The sequence below is a fragment of the Chelonoidis abingdonii genome, chromosome 10 (assembly GCF_003597395.2).
Source record: "Chelonoidis abingdonii isolate Lonesome George chromosome 10, CheloAbing_2.0, whole genome shotgun sequence".
Classification (NCBI taxonomy): Eukaryota; Metazoa; Chordata; order Testudines; family Testudinidae; genus Chelonoidis; species Chelonoidis abingdonii.
The window spans coordinates 3,409,844-3,433,516 of record NC_133778.1 but is presented as its reverse complement, the minus strand read 5'-3'; the positions used below and the strand labels follow the sequence as shown (position 1 = coordinate 3,433,516).

The 23,673-nt window shown below is 46.8% G+C and overlaps 1 protein-coding gene across 1 annotated transcript in view; it reads left to right on the top strand.

Moving 5' to 3' along the window:
- Window positions 1-23,673, top strand: part of TRPM8 (transient receptor potential cation channel subfamily M member 8) — a 91,221-nt gene that overhangs the window by 63,994 nt on the left and 3,554 nt on the right. Inside the window, exons 19-24 of the mRNA XM_032771508.2 lie at window positions 2,635-2,806; window positions 3,872-4,049; window positions 11,370-11,560; window positions 15,728-15,827; window positions 20,000-20,033; window positions 21,369-21,456. Of these exons, the coding sequence (XP_032627399.1) occupies window positions 2,635-2,806; window positions 3,872-4,049; window positions 11,370-11,560; window positions 15,728-15,827; window positions 20,000-20,033; window positions 21,369-21,419 (726 nt within the window). The 3' untranslated portion in view covers window positions 21,420-21,456. The remainder of the gene's footprint in view (window positions 1-2,634; window positions 2,807-3,871; window positions 4,050-11,369; window positions 11,561-15,727; window positions 15,828-19,999; window positions 20,034-21,368; window positions 21,457-23,673) is intronic.

Genomic DNA, 23,673 nt, shown 5'->3' with positions numbered 1-23,673 from the left:
CCGCCCCAAGCGCAACCCCCCCCCCCCCAAACCTGTGGGGTGGCCAGAGCCAGGGTGCAAACTTTCGGTGCCACTCCCCCGACTGTGCTGGTTAGCGGGACTCCCTGCGCTGCAGACGTGCTCCGGGCAGTGGAGTGCGCGCCCTGGCTAGTGGGGGAGGAGGGGGTGTAAGTGCGGGGGAGAGAGAGAGAAGGGGGGTGGCCAGGCCTTCCTTCAGCCAGAGCGCTCACCTCTCGGCCCCTCCTGCCACACCGCCTGCCAGGAGGGCTCCATGCCGCTCCCACCTGCAGTGAATTCAAGGTCGGTGGGGAGGGAAGGACGCAGGCTGCTGGGCTTGCTGCAAACCTGGCACTGGCTGGGGCAGACAGAGCCCACAGCCCACTCCCAGTAGGGTGTTCCCCTCCTCCATGCCACCACCTCCTACAGGGCAGATGGAGTGGCCAACCAAAAGAAAAAGAGTGGCCGTGCCACCCTAGGATTGGGCGGAAGCCGCCCCTTAGAATCTGCTGCCCCAAGCACGAGCTTGGTCGGCTGGTGCCTGGAGCCGGCCCTGATCAGAGGGGTCAATGTTTTAGTCTGGATCTGTAAAAAGTGACAAAGAGTCCTGGGGCACCTTGTAGACTAACAGACGTACTGGAGCATAAGCTTTTGTGAGTGAATACATCATGCATCTGATGAAGTGAGTATTCACTCACGAAAGCTCATGCTCTAATACGTCTGTTAGTCTATAAGGTGCCACAGGACACTGTGTCACTTTTTATTGGAAAGACAGTGAGCTTGGTTTCACAGCAACTTTCAGCTTCAGCATATTAAAAGCTTCAGAGTTGGATTTTGCAGCCCAGCTCATTACTCACATGAAGATTCCTTACTCAACACGAGTAAGGGTATGGCTGAGGAAGGAAAACCTCAATTCTTCTGAGAAGCTAGATTTAACCGCTGCTGGGAGTTTTCCTACTTCAGGAACTGGACTAGGGTGTGGTCTTGCTGACTTCACTCCCTTTTAGAGTGGGGAAAGAGAGCCCTGACTACTAATCGCGGGCAAAGACTACTGGGAGGGGGAGACACTGGAGAGTGGCTCGGCTCACTTCAATGGTGGTGGGAGGAGAGGCATGCTGCTGAAGGAACAGCTCCAGAGAAAGGGGCACTGGAGACAGCTCTCTGTCCAAGAGTATGGATGGTGAGCTGAGAAAGGTCCTGGATTGTGCACACAGACCGGGGCCTGTCTACTTCCCAGGAAAGGAAAAGAGGCTTTGATCACACCAGGCGTGCACTGAACCTGGGGAATTTATGAAGAAATAGCACTGAGAACAATTGAATGTACATGCAGGTGAAATTAACACTGAGGTTTTTAAAGAATTGCTACATCTCTGGCTTCCATTTTTCTTCCACTTCTGTGGTGGTCAGGTCATCCTGGCCCCCCGGTTTCTCTTGGTGACAAAGGATCACAGAACTGGGCTCTTACTAAATAAGGGCTTTGTAGTGGTCCCTCCCTCTCAAGTAGAGAGGAAGGCTGCTCCACCTCGCTGTATCAGGCAACAACCCTCAGACTTGGACCTTGCTGGTGGAGCTAAGCGGTACGAAGTCTATAGTTCTGTAGTCTCCTAGCAGGGGAAAACCAATAGGAACAATCTGGTGCTCTTGTCCTCTTGGGCAGGGTGAAGCAGGGGGCAGTCCGTAGTCCTCAGCCCCCACGTTGGAGGGGGCAGTATTCATAGTCTGAATCTCTGGCCCTTTGGGCAGGACAGAGCAGGGAGCAGGCTTTAGCCCACAGGTACAAGTCTTGCATGCCCTGACCCTCACATGGGGTGGAGCAAACAAAGGTCTGGCGTCTTCACTCGGGCAGACGGCAGTCAAAGGCAGGCCTCTTGGCCTACAGTGGGGAAAGGGTGGGGTGGCAGGAAATAGGATGATGGTGTTACTGCTTCCTCAATGTAAGGGCTATTTTTTTGTGTGTATTTTTTTTCTTTTTCTCTGTCAGTCTCTCAGATGGCAGATCCCCAGTATTTGGAGGAAAGAGGTAATATTTTGAGGAGATGGGAGAGAATAGAGGACACAAGAGAACGCTTGCCGTTTGTGGGTGTATCAAATGGAAAGTTGCTTCCTGGAATGCACACTGTTGGTAGTCTTTGCAGGAACACCAAAGGGAAGGAATTCAGCAATCGATCACCTGTGGGCATCTAGAAAGTGAACATTACTTTTTCAAGGTGCCCAGGACCAAATTGTCAGAAGTGGTTACTTGTTTTGCTGTTTTAAATATTGCATACGTGACACCTATGTTTGTGTGTGAATCAGGTCAGTTATTCATCTTGGACCTGTGTACAGAACTTGCATGTGTAGATTTTGGGGTCTGATCCAAACCCCATGAAAGTCAATGGGATTTTCCCATTGATCTCAATAGGCTTTGGATCAGGCACTGATCTTATAACCACTTAAGTATGAGCATAATGTCTGAGACTGGATGGAGGCCATCTGAGAATGTGGCTATACTGCATTGCTGAGTGACTAGATTTTTCACATCCATTCCCAACCTTCTGTTTAATTCATAGGGAACAAACTCCTGGCCTCCTTACATTGTGACTTGCTGCAGGAATGTGGATGATGCACTGATCTATTTTTTATACCCTCCTTTCCTAGATGATTGACATCTTCTTCTTCCTGTTCCTCTTTGGTGTGTGGATGGTGGCCTTTGGTGTGGCCAGGCAGGGCATCCTGAGGAAGAATGAATACCGCTGGGAATGGATCTTCCGATCAGTTATCTACGAGCCTTACCTGGCCATGTTTGGCCAGTACCCTGATGACATTGATGGTAGCCATCTTCTGTGTGTACCTCCCCTGGGCAGAGGAGGGCCTGGACTCGTTTGGCTCAGCTAGGGAGCCCATGGTGTCTCTTAGGGCCAGATCCTGCATTGGATCTGTGTTTATACTGAGCCCTGTTGACTTGAGTGGGGTTCTGCAGGGACGCGGGTCGGCCCATGTACAGCTGCTTGCAGGATTTGACCCTTAATGACTGCCCAAGCCAGTGTTAAAGCAGGAGAGCCTATGAGTGGCTGGTGCCAAGGCATCAGATGACAGTGGGGGCATGACTGAAGACCTTAGAGGGATGTGGTTCATCAGCCCTCTGAAAATTAGGCCCCGTTACAGGAGCCCTCACTCCCTTCCCATCTGGCACCCAGCACTTCGCCAGACCCGGCCCAGCTCCAACATGCCCCACCGATTCCCATTGCCCCTTCATATTCACTCCAGTCAACCCCCCTAACAGGCTTCTGCTCCAACCTTCCTGACTCCTTCCTTCCAAACAGCAAGAAGGTGGGTTATCACATGAGACTTCATCCCATGCAATCTATTCCAGTATCGGAGGGCGGGGTAGTGGTGGTTACAGTCTTTCTTTTTTGTCTGATGTTAAATGGCTAATGCCAGATCTTTTTGGTGCACTCTCTTTCTCTTCTACGTGTGCATACGGTGTGTTCAGTGCTAATGGAATATCGTTGCTGTGTTCATTTCTCTAGTTCACAAGCTGCCCTTTGCAACCGCCGTCTCCATATAAACTGGAGGGCCGTGGTCTGCCCTTCCCTGTGCATTGCAGTGACGGCCCTAGTGCAGCTGCACTGTTGTCTGGCCAGCAATGACTGCAGCCCAAGGCACTGTTGTAAATGCCTAGTGCAGACAGGCAGAGCTACTGCTGATGGCACTAACGCTGGTTTCAAACAGTGGTAGTCTCCTCCCAGGCAAATTGCATTTCATCTGTTTACTGTAAATGGTAGCATCTGTGGGCAGACTTGGGGTAAATCCCCGATGTTGCAGACACACCAGAGAGCGAAAGGCTTCCTTTGCACAGCCCCTGCAGTCTCACTCTCTCCTCCTCTTGCTCTAGGTACCACATACAATTTTGATCGCTGCACCTTCTCCGGGAATGAGTCTAAACCTTTGTGTGTAGAACTGGATGCTAACAACCATCCCCGCTTCCCGGAGTGGATCACCATCCCCCTGGTGTGCATCTACATGCTCTCCACCAACATCCTCCTGGTTAACCTGCTGGTTGCCATGTTCGGGTATGTATTAGATGAGCAGTTCTCTGATGGTGGCCCTTGCAGTCTGCAGAATGGCCAGACAGAGGGAAAATGGGTCCACGAGGGAACCTCCTTCTTAGAAAATCTACTAAGGAGTGGAAAAGCTGGAGAAAGCCCCGGGTTAGACTCCACAGGTTTAACACTCACCAGAGAACGTCAGTGTGTGGAGTATGCTGTTTAGCAGGACAGTGCCAAGCTTTTCAAGCCTAAAAGAAAGTCCCTCCCATAAATTAAATATCTGCCTTGTTACTGGAAAGAACCTCCCAACCTCGCCAAAATAAAAATGTCAGCTCTGCTGAAATCTCAGCTCCTTCAGGTGCCTTGCCATCAATAAATCTAAAGCGCTAGATGTGCTGCAAGTGCACATATGAATGAGAAGCATGTGCAATAGTGTGGCGTGACATGCACAAGAGCCTCTCCCTTTCTGTGAGCCAGTAGGCTTGGAGCTGATAAGAATCCTGCAGTTTCACGGGAATGAAGAGCAATGTTCTTGATGACTTAAGTCGCTTACTGGCTCATGAGTGAAGTCAGCAGAGGGAAAGTACGATATCCAGGCAGCATCTGCAGGAGCCACAGATTCAGGTTTACTAGATACACTGACCATCTATTTGTGCTTAGAACTCGTATTTATGTAGCACCTCCCCTCCCGGAGGAGCAGATCTTTACAAACTGACCTGCCCGTCTGGTGCTTCTCTTTTGGAAGACAGCTTGGTTCTTTTCCCTGATTGTAGGGAACTGAGGGCAGAATGGCGAGCTTACACTCAGCCCTGTACAAGGAGCACTGTGTAGCTAGACTGTCCTAGGAGGAGCCCTGGGAAGGAACTGCAGCTTGGACATTACTCACTGCAGCTTGGACAGGCGGCTGCAGCTTACTCACTCCTTCCTGCCAGTCCATTTCCACTGACAGCAGAATACAGCAGGGTGGAGCCAATGCTGGGGCCCCTCCCTTTCCTCTCCATCCCTTCCTTTTCCACATGTTTGCAGCTGGGGTGGGAAACGCAGAGGCTGTGCTCTGCACCAGACCGGACCCTAGATCTGGGTAGCTCTTCACTGGTTGAGTCTGGCTGGGGCAGCTTACTGTCCTACCTGGTTGAGAAAGTTTAGCCTTTAGGGTGGAGGGTTTAGCCCTTTAAAATGCTTTCATTCTATGTATTTTAGGTGGGGGGGATATAGAGTTCAGTCTGCCACTCCTAGGTTAATCTGACCACTCAGGCCTATGATGTTTTTCAATCAAAATCTCCAAACATAGTGCTGTAGATGGACCAACTCTCTGTTAACTAAATCATCATTATATTCCAGTAGCGCCTGGAGCCCGAAACCAAAACCAGGGCCCCATTTTCCTGGGGGCTGTGCACACTATAATATGACAGGCCTTACCCCAAAGAGCGTAAGTCTAATTAGCAAGTCAGAGTGGGAGGAGGGGAGTATTATTGTCCCCTTTTATGGATGGGGAAACTGATACAGAGACCAAGTGATTGTCCCAAAAGTCCCCCAGGGAGTCAGTTGCAGAAGAGTCCCAGTGCAGTGCCTTAAGTACAGACTGTCCTTACTCTTCAGCTATCCCTGGTTGTTTATCGCAAGCTTGGGATCCAGCCCTGCAGTGCCTTCCCTTACGGCATGTCCGCAGAGCTCAAGGAGAATCTGGAAGTAGGAGAGCTGCTGCCGGATCAGGTCTGAATTAACCAAGGGATCTGCTGAGAGGGTTTGATTCTGTTTGTTTCAGGACTGTTAAATTATCCTCAGCGTAGATGATAATCCGGTATGTGTGTAACATTCTACACTGGTATAATTACTGTCCTATTAACCCTTTGAATGCTGACATTCCCAGACTGCTCCAGTAATGGGTAGCAGGCAGTGTCTTGAATTTAACACATGCTTGTGGTCCAAAATAACACTTGGTGGGAACTAAAACATGCAATTCTCAGAGCTGTAGGAGAGGTGTCAAACTTCTCCCAAATGTCCACTTGTTCATATAAATGATTCAGTCCAAACTAAGGGCTAGGATTCTCCTGAGTCCCAACAGGGATGCTCAGGAGATTGGGGAGTTAAATATCACCCCATTCCTTGTGACTGTGGGCCATGGGCTGGTAGCAGTGGTTGGAGTAGAATCCACAATCTCTTTCCCAGGCAGCGGGTTACAAGAAGTGGAGAATGGCGGGGGAGGGATAGAATTGGCCACGTGCAGGAGCTATGTTCTGTTTGTATGTGTGCTTGTCATTTCAGTTCCTTTGTATTTATTTGTATTGTTCCAAAATTACAAACTAGAAAACCACCTAGTGTCTATTACTGCACCGTACACTGCAGCTGCATGGACAAGGGGAATAAAATACATTAGAAGGCATAGACAGCTAAAGATAGTAGAAGCCGTGAACATAAACAAAATACCTCCACATAGTCTTCAGCAGCATCCTCTACCTGCAGCAATTCAAGACGAATTACAAACTGGACCCTGATGAGTACAGCTCTCTGCACAATTGGTATTTCACGGAGTAGCTAACTGTCCTTTGGTCTAGTTTGTGCCACAATGACACAGCCTGTTGTAAGGGGACGGCCTGTGGCTGATTTACCGTAAGAGCCTCCCAGGGAAAAGAACTATACCCACAATTCCTTCCCTGTTCCTCTGTTTGCTCCTGGAGGTGGGTTTGTAATTGGTACTGCACTATAACAGCAGCAAACTGGTACCAAAGCACATTCAAACTCAAGATCTGGAGAGGGGTATGAGGAGGTTCTTACTGCTTCTCATGCTCAGACACACATATGCAGCGTTAGTAAATATCTAACAGAGAGGCCATTTTCTTTCCAAAAGAACATGCACATTTGTTGCTGTTCAATATCACTGCTCACAAATGTTTTTCATTTGAAATTGGAAGCCTCTAGCATTTGCTAAGTATACATCAGAAGGCCCAGAGGCTCCCCTGAGAGATGTATGTGCCAATGACTTTAAGGGGATTTGCACATCCATATTGGAGAGCACGACAAAGTTGGACGTAATTGATATTGATAGAAAGTTCACATCTTGTGACCAGAAGTTCTGCCACTTGACACTTCAAAACCAATAGATTATTTTTTGCATCTGGTGCAAAGATTACTAACAAGTCAAAATCAAATGGTACCTTAGCTTTAAAATAAGAGAGTCTTGGCAAACCATATCATAGTCACATGCCCATGGATCCACCGTCACACCCTCTTCTTTATCCCTGCATAGGCTGGCTGTCCCTTGTCCAGCAGGGTTGGATGCTGGCTGCGATGTCTTAGTTTTCAGCACCCCCAGGTATTACAGTGGTATAGGAGTGGGCAACTTTTAGAGGTGTTAAAGTGCAATCAAATTATATTCACAACGTGTGCGCTCAAAGCTTCTTTTCTCCTTGCCACTTGGGGCATTCATCACACAACCCTGCTGTTCACTTGGAAGAACAGCGCTTGCAGCTCATGCGTTTCACGTTCAGGGCTGAACAGTGTGCAATCAGCTTCTTCAGGCGTATCCCTTCCGTGCACTCTGGGAGCTGCCATGCTTTAATGTTCTTTGTTCAAGCCCAGTTCTTTCCATCATCAATTTTTGCTCTTTGCCAGGTAATCTTTCCGCATTGGTGGCACCCTCCCATCGGATGATTTTACTTTTTCCCAGCAGAAACTCACTTTCTTGTTGCTGCCACATTCCCTGACACTCCTATAACAAATTTTGTTTCACATTGCAAATGAAGTTAGTTCACCCTTTGGTCTTACAGCTTCTTGTATTTTTCTGATGGGGCGCAGTGGCCATTGCAATGTCTGTAAAATCGATATGGGATGTCTGGAAAATATGCAGAGGCTTGTCAGGTGTCTTTCTGCAGCCTCGGAATCCTCAGGTTCCTTTACATCTCCTTCTGATGGAGGTAAAGGGCCTCACTGAGTCTGTGGCAAGAATAGGGTTAAAGCCACTTTCTAAACAGCCAGCTGGCCCTGCATTCTGCTTAAAATGCAATAGTTACTGTATGGGAACGACTTAAAACATGGCAGTAATCGACTTTCCCACAGGCCTCGCTGCATCTGGCAGAACTGCCTCCAGAGCTTGCCAAATGATTGCACATTGTGCCCATCAGGGAGAGGTGTCTCGTACTCCCATTTTGGAGGTGAATGCTGACACTGGAACGGTTGGAATAAATCCAGTTCCAGTGCTCAAGCCATAGGGTTACCTGGCTGCAGAGGAAAATGAAAGTAGACATGCACAGGCCAGTTGCTTACAAACAGAGCCTGAAATGATAAATGGAAGCTAGCTGTGGGGTGGGTACTGAGTGTCTGTTCCAGGGGCCAGAAGCAGTAATTGTGGATGATTAACTGTGTTTACTGCATTAACAACTTTAAATGACTCTTCATCCCTGGGAAAAGTTGGGCTCTTATATCGATGAGGTGCTTTTGAAAATTGGACCCTAGGACTTTAATCTTCCGAGATTATTGCTGCTGGAATTTGCACCCTGTTACCACTTTCAAAAGCGATTTTGGGCATTGAGTGCTATAGGTATGTAAGCTCAGGTGCTGTAGGTGCTGTTGAAAAAGTTTGCCTTCAGTCCCTTCCCAAAATTAAAACATTTGACCTCAGTGGAGTTAAACTTCGAACACTAGAGCTCACCCCCCTCCCACCTTTGGGATGGGTTCTGAATCCCAACTCAGATTTGGATCCAATGGTTGTAGCTTTTCTCCATATCTCTGGGCTGGACTCAAACTCCTGCAGTTTAGGAGGGGCTTAAAATCAGGAGAAAGGTTTGAGCATTTGGCCTGCTAAATCCAGGGTTGTGAATTCCATCCTTGAGGGGGCCACTTAGGGATCTGGGGCAAAAATCTATCTGGGGATTGGTCCTGCTTTGAGCAGGGGGTTGGATTAGATGACCTCCTGAGGTCCCTTCCAACCCTGATAGTCTATGATTAACCATGAGCTGGAGCTTTCCATCAGTTGATATTGCCAGTAGTACAATGCACCAGATCAGATGGATAAGTTCTTATTTAATGTGCTCTTTTTATGACTCAATAATAACCAGAATTGCTGCTCTGGTGCATGATTGGTAGCAAACATGTAGTGCCTTAATGTTCCTGCCATTTATCACTCTGACTTGTAGCACAAGCACTATGTTGTATCGTCTGTGGATGAATGGAAGAACTCGAGACTTCCTCTAGGGAGATATTTTAGATGGGAGTTACCCATGTGTTTAGCATTGAGGAAGTTAGACGGGGCCGATAGGTAAGTCTGACATATGAAATGTGCTATCAGTCATTCTTCACCTTATCACAAATCTTTAGGGCTGTGGGTCTTTCAGATAAACAGAGTTAAAAGTGTCGACTATTTTAGTAATGGATGAATGGCTTTTGGTAACATCAGAATGGACTGGAGCTAGTCAGAAAATGAAACTCTGTGTGAAGCCTGGTCTGACATTTGTCCTAGCTTGTGGATCCTCAACTCATGCTGCAAAGCCTGTTTGTCTGCACAGTCTGTGGGGGCCAGGGAGGACTCTGGTAGGTGGGAAGTGTGGTTCAGACTGCTGGCTTATGGTCGGTGTTGGGGCCAACTGGGGCTCCTGGAGCAGTCTGGGTGTGACCTGTGTGTGTAAAACATGTTGAGGAACCCACAAGCAGAGCGTAGCCACATCTATTAATGGACTGTGTGTATGACTGACTGGTTTTGTTTGCTTTTGCTTTACAATCAAGTCAGAATGGGACTGAGTCTAGACCAAAAACTTTTGCAGGTGTAGCAAGGTTGGGTAGGGGTGTGATTTTATATTTTACAGAATGTTTATACCAACAAAAGCCCTAGTATAGATGCAGCTGCACCAGCTAAAAATGACTTTTGCTGGAATAGATTTCATTTGGGAAACTGGTACAGGCATAATTTGCCTGTAGGAGCTGCGTCCCCATGTAGAGAGGTCAGCTGGTACAGCTATAACAGCAAAGCTTTCCTAGTTTAGGGTGGGGTGTAGGGAGCAAATCTACATGCTAGTATTCTAAACGGGAGACGGAGGGAGAGGAGTGGGTTGCAGTATACTTTGAGTTCAGGTGTGTCGGGCAAATAGCAGCCTCTCTGCCATGTGATCACATCGCTGACAAACCAAACAAAGCATACTTCCATCTATGATTCCTTCTCCGAGGTTCCCCATCTCCTCTGATCATCTGTCAATTTTGTAATAACGCTGCTGGCTGGCTGGTTCTGCAGCGACAGCGCAAGAATAATGTAGATCATATCCTGTCTGTCTTTAAAGTTGATATTAAAATATAAGTAAATACCATGGAGATGCCAACCATCATCTGGCATACCATATGAGAGCTACAACTCAGTCAAAATGTATCAATATTGGTTTCCTCTTTTCAAGTAATATAAACATTTTGTCGGCAAAATTAAGGATTTAATTAATTTTTTTTAGAGAGCTGGAAACTAAAGGATATTTCATACTAGAGGAGTAGCCGTGTTAGTCTGGATCTGTAAAAGCGGCAAAGAGCCCTATGGCACCTTATAGACTAACAAACGTATTGGAGCATGAGCTTTCGTGGGTGAATTCTCACTTCGTCAGATGCATGTAGTGGAAATTTCCAGAATTCACCCACGAAAGCTCATGCTCCAATATGTGTGTTAGTCTATAAGGTGCCACAGAACTCTTTGCCATTTCATACTAGATTATAGAAATGTTAAAGTTTATCTTAACCTTCTGAAGATCCTATTAAGAGTTCTTGAAAGAGTCATTTTGGAATATCTCATTTGTCCTTTAACAATAGTAGGGAAAGGATTGGGGCAGGTACCATTGTTTTGTTTTGTTTGTACAAGACCTAGTTGTGGTCCTTGACTTGAGCTCCTATAATACAACTCCTTATAATAAACTCGGAGGAGTTGCAGGCTTTGCAAACAGCCTATTTTTGAGTTTTGCACAAAATTGTAAGAGTTGGCAAATATTCATGCAACCCATTGCCTAGCTATAGGGCAGCCTGTGTTGTGTGGCGAAGCTAGAAGAACATCCTCTAAAGCCAGACTGGCACAAGTAGGTAGAGCTCCATACAACATTTAATCTTTCATTAGGCTTTACCCAGGGTGCCTTTTTTCGCAATCAATGTGTATTATCACTTTCCCCTTCTCCGCCTTTTCCTTTGTTTCCCAGCCTCTCCAAATCAGCGTCCAACTTTTAAATCCAGGATATTCATGTGATTGAAACTATGTAAAACCAATTCCCCACCCTTGCTAATAGGAGAACGTCTGTTACTTGGATCTAATGAAAATCTTCACTGGATAATAAATAACTAGTGGTACCCTTAGACAAACAGAGGTTTATCTTTTAATCTGTCCCTTAGTTACACAGTTGGATCAGTACAAGAAAACAATGACCAGGTGTGGAAGTTCCAGCGTTATTTCTTGGTTCAGGAGTATGGCAGCCGTTTGACTATTCCATTTCCCTTCGTCATCTTTGCCTACATCTACATGGTGATGAAGAAATGCTTTAAATGCTGCTGTAAAACAGAATGCAAAGAGCCATCCATCTGTTGTAAGTAGGATTGTGTGCTGTTTCTACCCCTTGCTAGGGTGCCAGGATGAGCTGTACCTTTGTAGTCATCCCTTCCCAATGCTTGTACTTCTCTCCAGGTAGAATCCTACAACTGAATCCCACTCCTGGAATGGGTCACCACGTTACAGCACCCCTGTTGACCCCCAGTGTCCTCAGCAGGTCCAACTGAGTTTTTTGGTCCAGGTGACCCTGGATTTCTTTCCAGGAGCCTGCAGTCAGTGTGAAAGTTCAGTGGCAGAACACTTTGTTCAATACAAAGTATGTATTTATTCACAAGAACATAACAAACAGAGGAAGAGGGTCAAAACAACAAAAGGCCTATACTTACGTCCTCCAACCTAAACCTTAGCCTTACCTTGCAAATGTACTTTGTCCCAGGCAGTCAGTACCCTCTCACTCAGTCAGCCCCAGTCTGTCTCCATCCTGAGTTGATAGGCAGTCTCTTACCTATTTCAAAATCCCTTTCTTTGTCCTGGAACACCTGAACCTGGTTGGTTGGGTTTATGTATCTCCCCAGGTGGGACGGAGGCAGACTTGTAGCAGTGGAGTTGTCATATTGTCCATTTAAGCACTGATAATTGAGCTAGTGGATAGCTCAGTGGTTTAAGCATTGGCCTGCTAAACCCAGGGTTGTGAGCCCTATTCTTGAGGGGGCCACTTAGGGAACTGGGGCAAAATCAGTACTTGGTTCTGCTTGTGAAGGTGGAGGGCTGGACTCAATGACCTTTCAGGGCCCCTTCCACTTCTATGAGATTGGTATATTTATTTTATTTAGTGATTGCGGGTGTGTGTGCAGAGTTGCAGCTGGCTTTACCCTTAGTGTTCCAAGAGCCAACCATACTGCAGTCTCAAACACACACAGATATTAATGAAAACATTACATATAGCTCCCACCTTCTTCACTCTCCCAAAGGAGCCAGTTCTGGGCTACATAGCCTGCTACTGTGTGCTGTGATCCTGTTGACTCTCTCAAGCTAAGCAACAATCAGATGGGGTTGGTATTTAGAGTGGAGACCTTCCAGGGAAAATGAAATGATATAGCAAGTGACTGTAGTAATTCATTAGGTTGTCACTGTGTGCTGCTGAAGGTACCATGTTTCAGAGTAGATGTACAGTGGAGTCCCTGATTTCTTGTGATGAATAAACTCCCCACTGTGCTTAAAATCTAAGTTAAAACTTGTCCAGGACCTTGGGGCTAACACCATACTTCTACCTACCTACAACCTACATTTGCAGTTGGACATAATATACGCTTTTTTCATTTTCCGCTCTAAATTGCTCAGATTTTTGCGGAGGTAAGCAGCTCCTGCATTCCACCCCAACAGCTAAAGCAGTTCAGTGGCGGGTAAAGTGATCCCTGTACAGCCTTTATCCCAGAGGTACTGAGGTATAACTAGTTGATATTTGTAAAGAACTTTTAAACCTTTTGAGGTGCATATGGTGCTTAGTAGATTTCAGAGACTTTCTCCTTTAGGGCACTGGATTCTGTTCTAGCAAAGGCCGGCAGTGGCTGAAAATCATTATGTGATGGCTGGGCAGCCTGGCCTGTATATGAAAGGAGTAAATCATTTCCTGTCAACATCAGAATTGGCAGTGGTGTGCTCTTGGACAATCTCAGATGAGGCTTGGGAGTGAATTGAGCCAGCAGCTCTCACACTAAAGTCTTCAACAAGATTTAAATATGAGATCACTTCCACGTTTTTTCCAATCAATACAGTACTTACCTTTTCATAGTTTTCTTCCCCCTCCCCTCTGCACCCGACTTGTTGATTTGGACACTTACATAAGAATGGCCATACTAGGTCAGACCAAAGATCCATCTAGCCCAGTATCCTGTCTTCTGACAGTAGCCAATACCAGGTGCCCCAGAGGGAATGAATAGAACAGATAATCATCAAGTGATCTATCCCCTGTCACCCAATCCCAGCTTCTGGCAAATAGAGGCTAGGACACCATCCTTGCCAACCCTGGCTGATAGCCATTGATGGACCTATCCTCCATGAATTTATCTAGTTCTTTTTTGAACCCTGCTATAGTCTTCATGTAACGGCACAATGGGGGTGGCAAAACTATTAGATCTTAGAGGCTCGGTGTTTTGATGGCTTAAAATATAGAGGTGGAGGCCAACACCCCACCCCAATCTGACCCACTGATATTTATCCTTGCCCTTTATTTATGCTCCTTCAGCTAATGACACTTGGGTGGGCACTATAATACATTATTCAAGGACAGCCTGTTAGCAGTGCTAACTTCTGCCCGCTGGAGATTGATTGAAAAAGAAAACTAATACTCTCCTGACCACATGGCTGTTGCTTCTGCTAAATGAGCTATATCAGGAAAACGTGTGTATATATAGAAATCCATGCTTGGCTTTGGGTAAGGCCTCTAACTGTTCTCCCTGCATTTATTTGGTCAGCGAGCACAGATATGAATTGCTTTAACAAGCTTTTTCAACAAATTGGCTCTTGTCTCTGGTATTCTCTCAGCTTTTTGTAAAGTGCCATTCATAAGAGATGAGAGAGAAGAGAGCTTCAATTAATTGACAGGCTTGTTCCTATACATCAGCACGATGGCTTTTGCCCTGCAGCATCGATTGAAACTCTTACTTAGTTTAGGAAAAAGTTACTTATAGAATGTGCAGATCCCCTGCAATGTTTCTGGGTTTGGTTGCCCAAATCATCAGTGTTGCAAATGGCATTTAGCTTCCACACCAGACAGATGAAGATCTGACTGTACAAACTCCTGAGTTGATCTACAATTGATCTTGTACTGATAGACCCAATGGGAGGACTTAATTAGATCCAATTTGTGGCTGTTCCAGCAGAGTTGTGTTGCTGGTAAGGAGCGCTGGGGCTGCTTAATCCCTGTGCAGGAGGCAGCCATAATGCTCTTGCTTCAGCTCCAGTGCAAGGAGTGGGGAAAGGTGGCTAAGGACTCACTCTTGTGTGGGCTGGACTCCCATTGCCATCAGAGGGATTCGATGTGGGCACAGGGGACTTCTCATAGGGAGCAGCTTGCAAAATCAGGGCTTAAGTCACCTGGCAGCCCTGACTGAGGCAGCAGGCCTGGTTAGCTTGCAGGTCCCGGTCAAGGACCCCTCCCTGGCCACTCACTAGACTGCTGTGAGGGAACCCAGCTGCTGGGTTCTCCGGTGTGTTAAGTCTCTAGAGCCTGAACGGACCCCAACTGCTGGCCCAGTCCTGGGGTCGCTAGGCACCAGCTTGGGGTGCAGATCCTCTGTCTAGCACCCCCTCCTGAGGGTCTGGGACCTGCTGTCCAGCTGCTTAGCCCCTGGGCTCAGTGCTGACCCTTTAGACTCCCCTGTAGCTTAAACACACCCTCTCCCAGAACTCCCCCACAAAGTGTGAGCTTTTGGGTCCCTGTTGAACTCTCTCAGAAGGCGCGTGGTAGCTGTGAGGTATATAACCTGTACAGACACCTTGCCAGTCTCACCATTGCTCTTCTTCTACTTTACATAAAGCACGAGGAAGTGGGGCTCATATAGAACATAATACAAATCCTAACCGCAGTTGCCCCTCGCGCCTTGGGAATGCTTAGGGGACTGTCTGGATTCTGGTAAGCAGGCAGGGTCCCTAGCCTCATAAGGCATCTACATTCTGGATTGCTTTTCCCTCCTCCTGAGCTTGGGAAAAATGGCCTCCTCTATTTTTTATAACCTTCCAGTCTTCTCTGTCAGGTGACACCCTCAGGTGACCAGAAACTCCTCCAAGGTGACTTTATCATCCCCGTAGGATGACACAGAATGACTAAATTGTGAGGTTCCCCAAATTGTCACACAGCGTCACTCGCATGTTTGATGTTTGCCTGAAGCCAGAAAATTCACATTTCATTTAAAACCTCCCCAAAGCTGAATGCTTCGAAACCTCAAATATTGTGTCCATTCGGAGGCTGGAGTGGAAATGTGGGTCAATTCCTCTTTTTAATACAAACCCAGTTAGCTTGTCCCATGCCATGACCAGGCAATAAAATACATTAATGTTCTATTTATGTTATCGCTGCTAATTTTCTGTATGCAGAGAAATGAATTCCATTAGCCCTGGTGAACAGAGTCACTGACAGGCTTTTTCACATTTCAAAACGGTAGAGGCAAATTAAGTTAGTCTAATGCCTTTTTGTATTTCTCAGGTTCAAAATATGAGGACAATGAGACGCTTGCATGGGAAGCAGTCATGAAAGAAAATTACCTTGTCAAAATCAATTCCAAAGCAAACGACTCTTCAGAGGAGTATGTCTGTTTTTTCTCTCTGCTCTACTCTTAGACGAAACTTCACTTCTGCAAACTTTTTATTTTTTAAAAAAGAAAAAACCTTTTTTTTTTACATTTAGAAAGTCTGTTTATACACTAATATATTAATAAAATCAGCCTAAAACAGCTCATCCATTCTGCCCCAAGTAAAATATTGGCGATTTTATAATCCATTAGCATAATGCAGGTTGGTTGCCTAGGCTGTTAAATTTTCATTAAAATTTTGCAAATTTGACATGAGACGTTATCTACACAATATGTACTGAATAGATTCATTTATGTACAATTACATACTAAAAATGTCTTTCATTAGCTTGCTAGGGTGAACTTGGGCAAATTACCTCTCTGTGCCTCAATGTTCCCATCTGTCAGGTGGGGATAATCATAGAATCATAGAAAATTAGGGTTGGTAGAGACCTCAAAACAGGAACAGCCCCAACTAAATCATCCCAGCCAGGGCTTTGTCAAGTGGGGCCTTAAAAACCTCTCAGGATGGAGATTCCACCACCTCCCTAGGTAATCCATTCCAGTGCTTCACCACCCTCTTAGTGAAATAGTGTTTCCTAATATCCAACCTAGACCTCCCCCACTGCAACTTGAGACCATTGCTCCTTGTTCTGTCATCTACCACCACTGAGAACAGCTGAGCTCCATCTTCTTTGGAACCCTCTTCAGGTAGTTGAAGGCTGCTATCAAATCCCCCCTCACTCTTCTCTTCTGCAGACTAAATACACCCCACCTTCCTCAGCTTCTCTCTTGTAATCATTTCTCCAGCCTCGCTAACATGAGTCATTGCCAGTCGCGGCTGAAATCTCTCCATTTAGCCACTCCCCTCATGTAGTGGGGGACCCAAAACCTGGACACACGTACTTCCAATGACGTGGCCTCATCCAGTGCCTAAATATAGAGGAAATATCACTTCCCTTGATCTGCTGTGTATACGCCTCCTACTAATTCAGTCATATTGCCGCTAGTCTTCTTGGCAACCAAGAACCTGGCTGACTCATACCAGACTTCTCGTTCACTGTAATTAGGTCCTTTCTGCAGACTGCCGCTTAGGCCGGTCGGTCCCACAGCCTGTAGCAGTGCATGGGATTCTTCCTTCCTAAGTGCAGGACTCTGCACTTGTCCTTGTTGAACCTCATCAGATTTCTTTTGGACTAATCCTCCAATTTGCCTAGCTCACTCTGGACCCTATCCCTACCCTCCATTGTATCTACCTCTCCCTCCAGCTTAGTGTTATCTGCGAACTTGCTCAGGGTGCAATCCATCCCATTGTCCAGATCATTAATGAAGATGTTGAACAAAAGCAGTCCCATGACCGACCCCTGGGGCACTCTGATACCAGCTGCCAACTAGACATCGAGCTGTTGATCATTATCTGCTGAGCCCAACGATCTAACCAGCTTTTTAGCCACCTTATAGAATACATATTTTTTTGATTTGCTGGCAAGAATACTGTGGGAGACCATAGCAAAATCTTTGCTAAGGTCAAGGTATATCATGTTCACCGCTTTCCCCATATGCTCAGAGCCAGTTATCTCATCATAGAAGGCAATCAGGTTGATCCTTGGTGAATCCATGTTGACTGTTCCTGATCACCCTCCTCTCCTCCAAGTGCTTCAAAATGGATTCCTTGAGGACCTGCTCCATGATTTTTCCAGGGACTGAGGTGAGGCTGACCGGTCTATAGTTCCCTGGATTCTCCTTCTTCCCTTTTTTAAAGATGGGCACTACATTAGCCTTTTTCCAATTGTCTGGAACTTCCCTCAGTCACCATGAGTTTTCACGGATAACTGCCAATGGCTCTGCAATCACATCTGCCAACTCCCTCAGCACCCTTGGATGCATTGCGTCCGGCCCCATGGACTTGTGCATGTCCAGCTTTTCTAAATAGTCCTTAATCTGTTCTTTCACCACTGAGAGCTGCTAACCTCCTCCCCATATTGTGCTTCCCAGTGCATCAGTGTGGGAACTGACCTTGTCTGTGAAGACTGAGACAAAAAAGCATTGAATAGTTCATCTTTTTCCACATCATCTGTCACTAGGTTGTTCCCCCATTCAGTAAGGGTCCCACACTTTCTTTGACCTTCTCCTTGTTGCTAACTTAACCAGCGAAATCCTTCTTGTTACCCTTTGCATCCCTGGCTAGCTGCTACTCCAATTGTACCTTGGCCTTCCTGATTACACACCTGTATGTTCGAGCAATATTCTTATACTCCTCCCTAGTCATCTGTCCAAGCTCCCACTTCTTATAAGCTTCCTTCTTGTGTTTAAGCTCACCAAAGATTGCTCTGTTAAGCCAAGCTGGTTGCCTGCCATATTTGCTATTCTTTCTGCACATCAGAGTGGTTTGTTCCTGCACCCTCAATAAGGCTTCTTTAAAATACAGGCAGCTCTCCTGGACTCCTTTCTCCCTTATATTAGCCTCCCAAGGGATCCTGCTCATCAGTTCCCTGAGGGAGTCAGTGTCTGCTTTTCTGATGTCCAGGGTCCTTATTCTGCTGCTCTCCTTTCTTGCTTTTGTCATGATCCTGAACTCGACCATTTCATGGTCACTGCTGCCCAGGTTGCCACCCATTTCTACTTCTCCTACCAATTCTTCCTTCTTTGTGAGCAGCAGGTCCAGAGGAACATGACCTCTAATTGGTTCCTCCAGCACTTGCACTAGGAAGTTGTCCCCAGCATTCTCCAAAACTTGTCTGTGCACTGCTGTATTACTCTCCCAGCTAGGGTGACCAGACAGCAAGCGTGAAAAATCGGGATGGGATGGGGGGTAATAGGCACCTATATAGGACAAAGCCTCCAATATCGGCACTGTCCCTATAAAATCAGGACATCTGGTCACCCTACTCCCAGCTGATGTCAGAGTGATTGAAGTCCCCCATGAGAGCCAGGGCCTGTGATCTGGAAACTTCTGTTAGTTGTCCAAAGAAAGCCTCGTCTCCGCCTGTTCTTGTGGTCTATAGCAGACACCCACCGCGACATCACCCTCATTGCTCTCGCCTCTAAACTTAACCCAAAGACTCATGCTTTCCTCCTTTTTCAAAGTGCTTTGAGATTCATTGATGAAGAGTGTTCTCTAAGAGCTAACAAGCACTTTTACACAAATTAATGGCGCGTACCAGACATGTGACCATGAGAAATAAGATTATCCAGAGGTTGCAGGGATTCCATGCTGATCAGAGGTCTTTACTAAGTACTAGTAGTAGATAGGGTCTCCAAGTCTTAGTTGGGACTTGAAGGGTTAAATATGTTTTAAGGCTCTGGGTAGCTTCACAAATCCTTTGTCAAATCCTGACACTTGGCTGATCAGCCTCAGAGTCCTTTCAAGAATCATCTCAGCATTTTTAGAGCAACAGCTAAATCAGACAAACTGCCAAGGGGAAAACTGGTATGTAAACCAGAATCAGAGAACAAAGTTGTCAAAAGGCACAGAGGCAGCTTTTTAAAGGGATTTAGGTACCTAACTCCCATGGAGACCACGCAGGCAACGTTATTGAACATGTTAATGAATATAAAAAGCAACCCTCCAATAGTGTCTGGGTGCTCTCCATTTTCATTTTTGGCATTGAAAAGCTGGTAACTTTGGGTGGAGGGTTTCACTCATGCTAGGGCGTGCAGCTTTCCTGCTGTGGACATTCCATCCTGAAATGCATAAGTACGACTCTCCATATGCTGCTCGGCATTAAGTTACAAGCTTGATATATTCAAATTAGGGTGGCCACTTTTTGAGCCAAAAAGGGTTATGTAAGAAACTTGCCAAGAGCAAAACTGACAGTAATTTATCCAGAGTTACATTAGATATGATCAAAACCAGGTACACACAGCCATAATGACTTGTCTCGTCCTGGAAGGATGAATGGGAACTATTTGAGTTCCCAGGCGATAACACCTGCAGTCAATATCAGCCTTGTCATTGACCTTCAACTATGTGCATTCAGAGTAGAAGATCATTCTAGGATCCAAGAGCCATAGTTTTCCTTGGTCCACATTTTGGGTGCTCCTATGTGACTAGATGTCCTGCCTTAAATTAATTATATGTAATGTTCTGCTGTACAGTATGACACTAAATGAAGGAATAGATGCCAATTGCTAGTTTAATTTTTAGTCCCACAAGACTCATTTTGGTATTTGGCATCTCTTCACAGGATGGCACATCGATTTAGACAACTGGATATGAAGGTACTTTGTTTTTGATTGGTCTGGGGAATATGTGTCTATCTGATACGACAGTGAGTGGCATATATAGAAACTGGACCCCTTTATTTATGCACTGTTTACACTTAACTGTAGTCAGATATAATTTTCTTAGGGCTGTACGTCTAAGGTACTGTCCTGTATTGGGGGCAGAGTGGAGGCACTGTGCCTCAAGCAGAAAGCTTTGTGTGTGGCACAGACATCTGATAAGGTTACAACAGCCACATGAGGTCGCTTAGATACTAGGAAGCATCTTGTTGTACTGAAGAATGAAGGAGCAGATATTTTCTGAGCTCTGCAAATGTGGAGAGAAGCCACGCTGTGCTGCTGCTCATAAGAGCTTTATTAGGTAGGATTTAATTTCTAAATAGTGCCTTAAACATGCTTCAATTTCAGGAACTGCCTCAGAGCAATGTACTTGTCAGACCCATTGCTTGATTACTAGAAAACCACTAGAGAGTTCTAAAGCAGAAGGAATGTCAGTGTTGCATAGTAACTGAACAAGGTGTCTTCCTCATTGTAAATACACTTTGAAGGCAGAAACTTCATGCAGCAGAGTGCGCTGTCACCTGTCCAGTTAATTCCACCAAGCAAGATTCTGATCCCCCTACAGCACCTTATCCATGAGTAGTCCCACTGACCTCCCAGGAAGTAAGTTATGGCTCGGTGAGAGTAAGGGTATCAGTTTGCTGTGTGTGCGTCTGAGTGAAAGAAGCATTAGAGGAAACAAGTGTAAAAACATAACAGTCTTTACAGTAGACTGGTTTTCACAAAACTCCAATGACCAGATCTGTGATCCCATCTCAGGAACCAAGGCCGATTCAGAGTAATTTGGAGTCAGTTGGTTTCATGATGCCCGCTGGTTAAATGCATGAAATGTGTGTGCATTAGGACTCACTACCTTTATTGCATTGATGAAAATTGTAATTGATGTTGTCCTTCCAAATGGACTGTACTGGGGCAATGTTTGAAGGGGCACTTCTATTGCTCACTAGGGCTATTTTGCTATGAAAAATAACTATAAGCATTGCATTGTTTATCCGCACAGCTGAGTTTGTCTGGTAAATGCAAATAGCAGTTGGCTAATGCTCAGTCACTGACAGCTGGCATTCAGAGTGTAACCAAAGAAACAGGAGCTTAACTTGGAGGTGCCATGGGAGTTACTGCTACTGTTTTACAGCCATTCCCAGGCATTTTACAGGACTTACTGCTTATTTGCCTCATACATCTCACTGCCTGTTATCCAAGCTGCAAAAATGCCTTGGAATAAGCTCGGCTGACTTCAAGCTAACATGAATTTTGATTTGTTTTTGTTTTTAGCTGAATGATCTGAAAGGCCTTCTGAAAGAGATTGCTAACAAAATAAAATAAAAGCAACCTGAAAGCAGAGGCAGCAAACCTCAGCAATGTAAGCTCACTTTATTGACTAACATACAAAAGAGGATTTAATCAGCATCTCCAGTGTTTAAATGCATCTGTCTAAGAAAGAGGAAGGGTTCTATTCCACACTGGTTACTGATGCTTCTATTTATACCTTCAGCTTTAAAAAGGGAACACTAGGCCCTGGGTTTCTGTCTCACTTGGTCAGTCTGGATTAAATCCAAGGATATGTTAGCACCAGCTTTAATTTCCAGATGGTAATTCTTTAAAAACCTACTAAACCCCATCAGAATTGTCTTGTTTTGACCCCTTGTTTGCTGAAAAGCTCCAAGCGGTACCAATTTATGTGTTATTTATACTAGAGGCTCCCACTGAGATCAGGGGTCCCATTGTGGTAGGTGCTGTACAAACAATGAAAGTTCTTGTGCTGATCAGCTAAATCAGAGATCGGCAACCTTTGGCACGTGGCCTGCCAGGTTAAGCCCCCTGGCAGGCCAGGCTGGTTTGTTTACCTGCCGCATTCACAGGTTCGGCCAATCTCAGCTCTCACTGGCTGTGGTTCACCTTCCAGGCCAATTGGGGCAGCGGGAAGTGGCAGCCAGCACATCCCTCAGCCCTCACCGCTTCCCACAGCCCCCATTGGCCTGAACAGCGAACCGTGTCCAGTGGGAGCTGCAATCGGCCAAACCTGTGGACACCCTCCTGCCTCTCACCTGCAGCCCCACCCCAGAGCCTGCACTCTAGCCAAAGCCCTCCCCCTGTGCTCCAACCCTCTGCCCCAGCCCTGATCCCCCTCCTGCCTTCTGAACAGAGCCACGGCACACGTGTGTGGAGTGGCTCCCGACCCCGCTCCCTGTCTGGAGTGGATTAAATCAGCTGGCAGGACAGATGTGGCCCACGGGCCATAGTTTGCCCACCCCCGCTTTAAAGTTTAGTTTGGCATAATAATTCCAGATAGTCCTCACTTCCAGACAGCCACATTTCTTATTCCATTTTCTCTGCAAAGGAAGATGCTAGTCATTGCTAGTTTGGATGTTGTTCTACATCACTCCTACATAGAGGTGAGGCCAGGGAGCTCTGTGCGCTGCACCCGCCCCAAGCGCCGCCCCTACAGCTCCCATTGGCCAGAAACTGTGGCCAATGGGAGTTGCAGGGGCGACGCCTGTGGATGGGGCAGCGGACAGAGCCTCCTGGGCGCGCCTCCACATAGGAGCTAGAAGGGGCACATGCTGTTGCTTCCAAGAGTTGCTGGAGGTAAATGCTGCCTGGAGCCTGCACCCCTGAGCCCCTCCTGTGGCCCCAGCTCCAGTCCTGATCCCCCTCCAGCCCTCTGAACTCCTTGATCCCAGCCCAAAACACCCTCCTGCACCCCAAACCCATCATCCACAGCCCTACCCCAGAGCCTGCACCCCTCATCAGAGCCTTACCCCAGCCAAAGCCCTCACCCCCCTGTGCCCCAACCCCCCTGCCTCAGCCCTGATCTCCCTCCCACCTTCTGAACCCCTTGGTCCCAGCCTGGAGCACCCTCCTAAACCCCAAATCTCTCATCCCCAGCCCCAGCCCAGAGCCTGTACCTCCAGCCAGAGACCTCACCCTCCCCACACTCCAACCCCCTGCCTCAACCCCGATTCCCCATCCTGCCCTCTGAACCCCTCATTTCTGGTCGCATCCCAGAGCCTGTACCCTCAGCCAGAGTCCTCACCCCCTCCTGAATGCCAACGCCAATTTTGTGAGCATTCATGGCCCGCTATACAATTTCCATACCCAGATGTGGCCCTCGGGCCAAAAAGTTTGCCCACTCCCACTTTAAAGCCACAGGGCTCGCTTTCAGGGATTGACGTGATTTGTTCCTTGTAGAGAATCATTTTTGCCAGTGCAAAATGAGCGTAAAATGCTCCCAACTCTATATCCTCCACTGTGAGTGAGGGGATAACTATTTTATACCCACTTTGCAGAGGCAAATGATTATATAAAATGCAATGCCAGAGAGACCCATGGGGGCAAACTGCACAGTTCGAGGAAAGGGTTTAGGGCTTGGCTACACTTGTGAGTTACAGCGCAATAAAGCAGCCCTGGGCAGGGCTGGCTCTAGGTTTTCTGCCGCCCCAAGCAAAATAAAATTTGACTGCCCCTACCCCAGCCCTGGGCTCCTCCCTGCACCCCGCTGCTGCCTCAGCCCTGGGCTCTGCCCCCCACCTGCACCCCCTGCTGCCCCAGGTCTGGGCCTCCCCCTTCCCGCATCCCC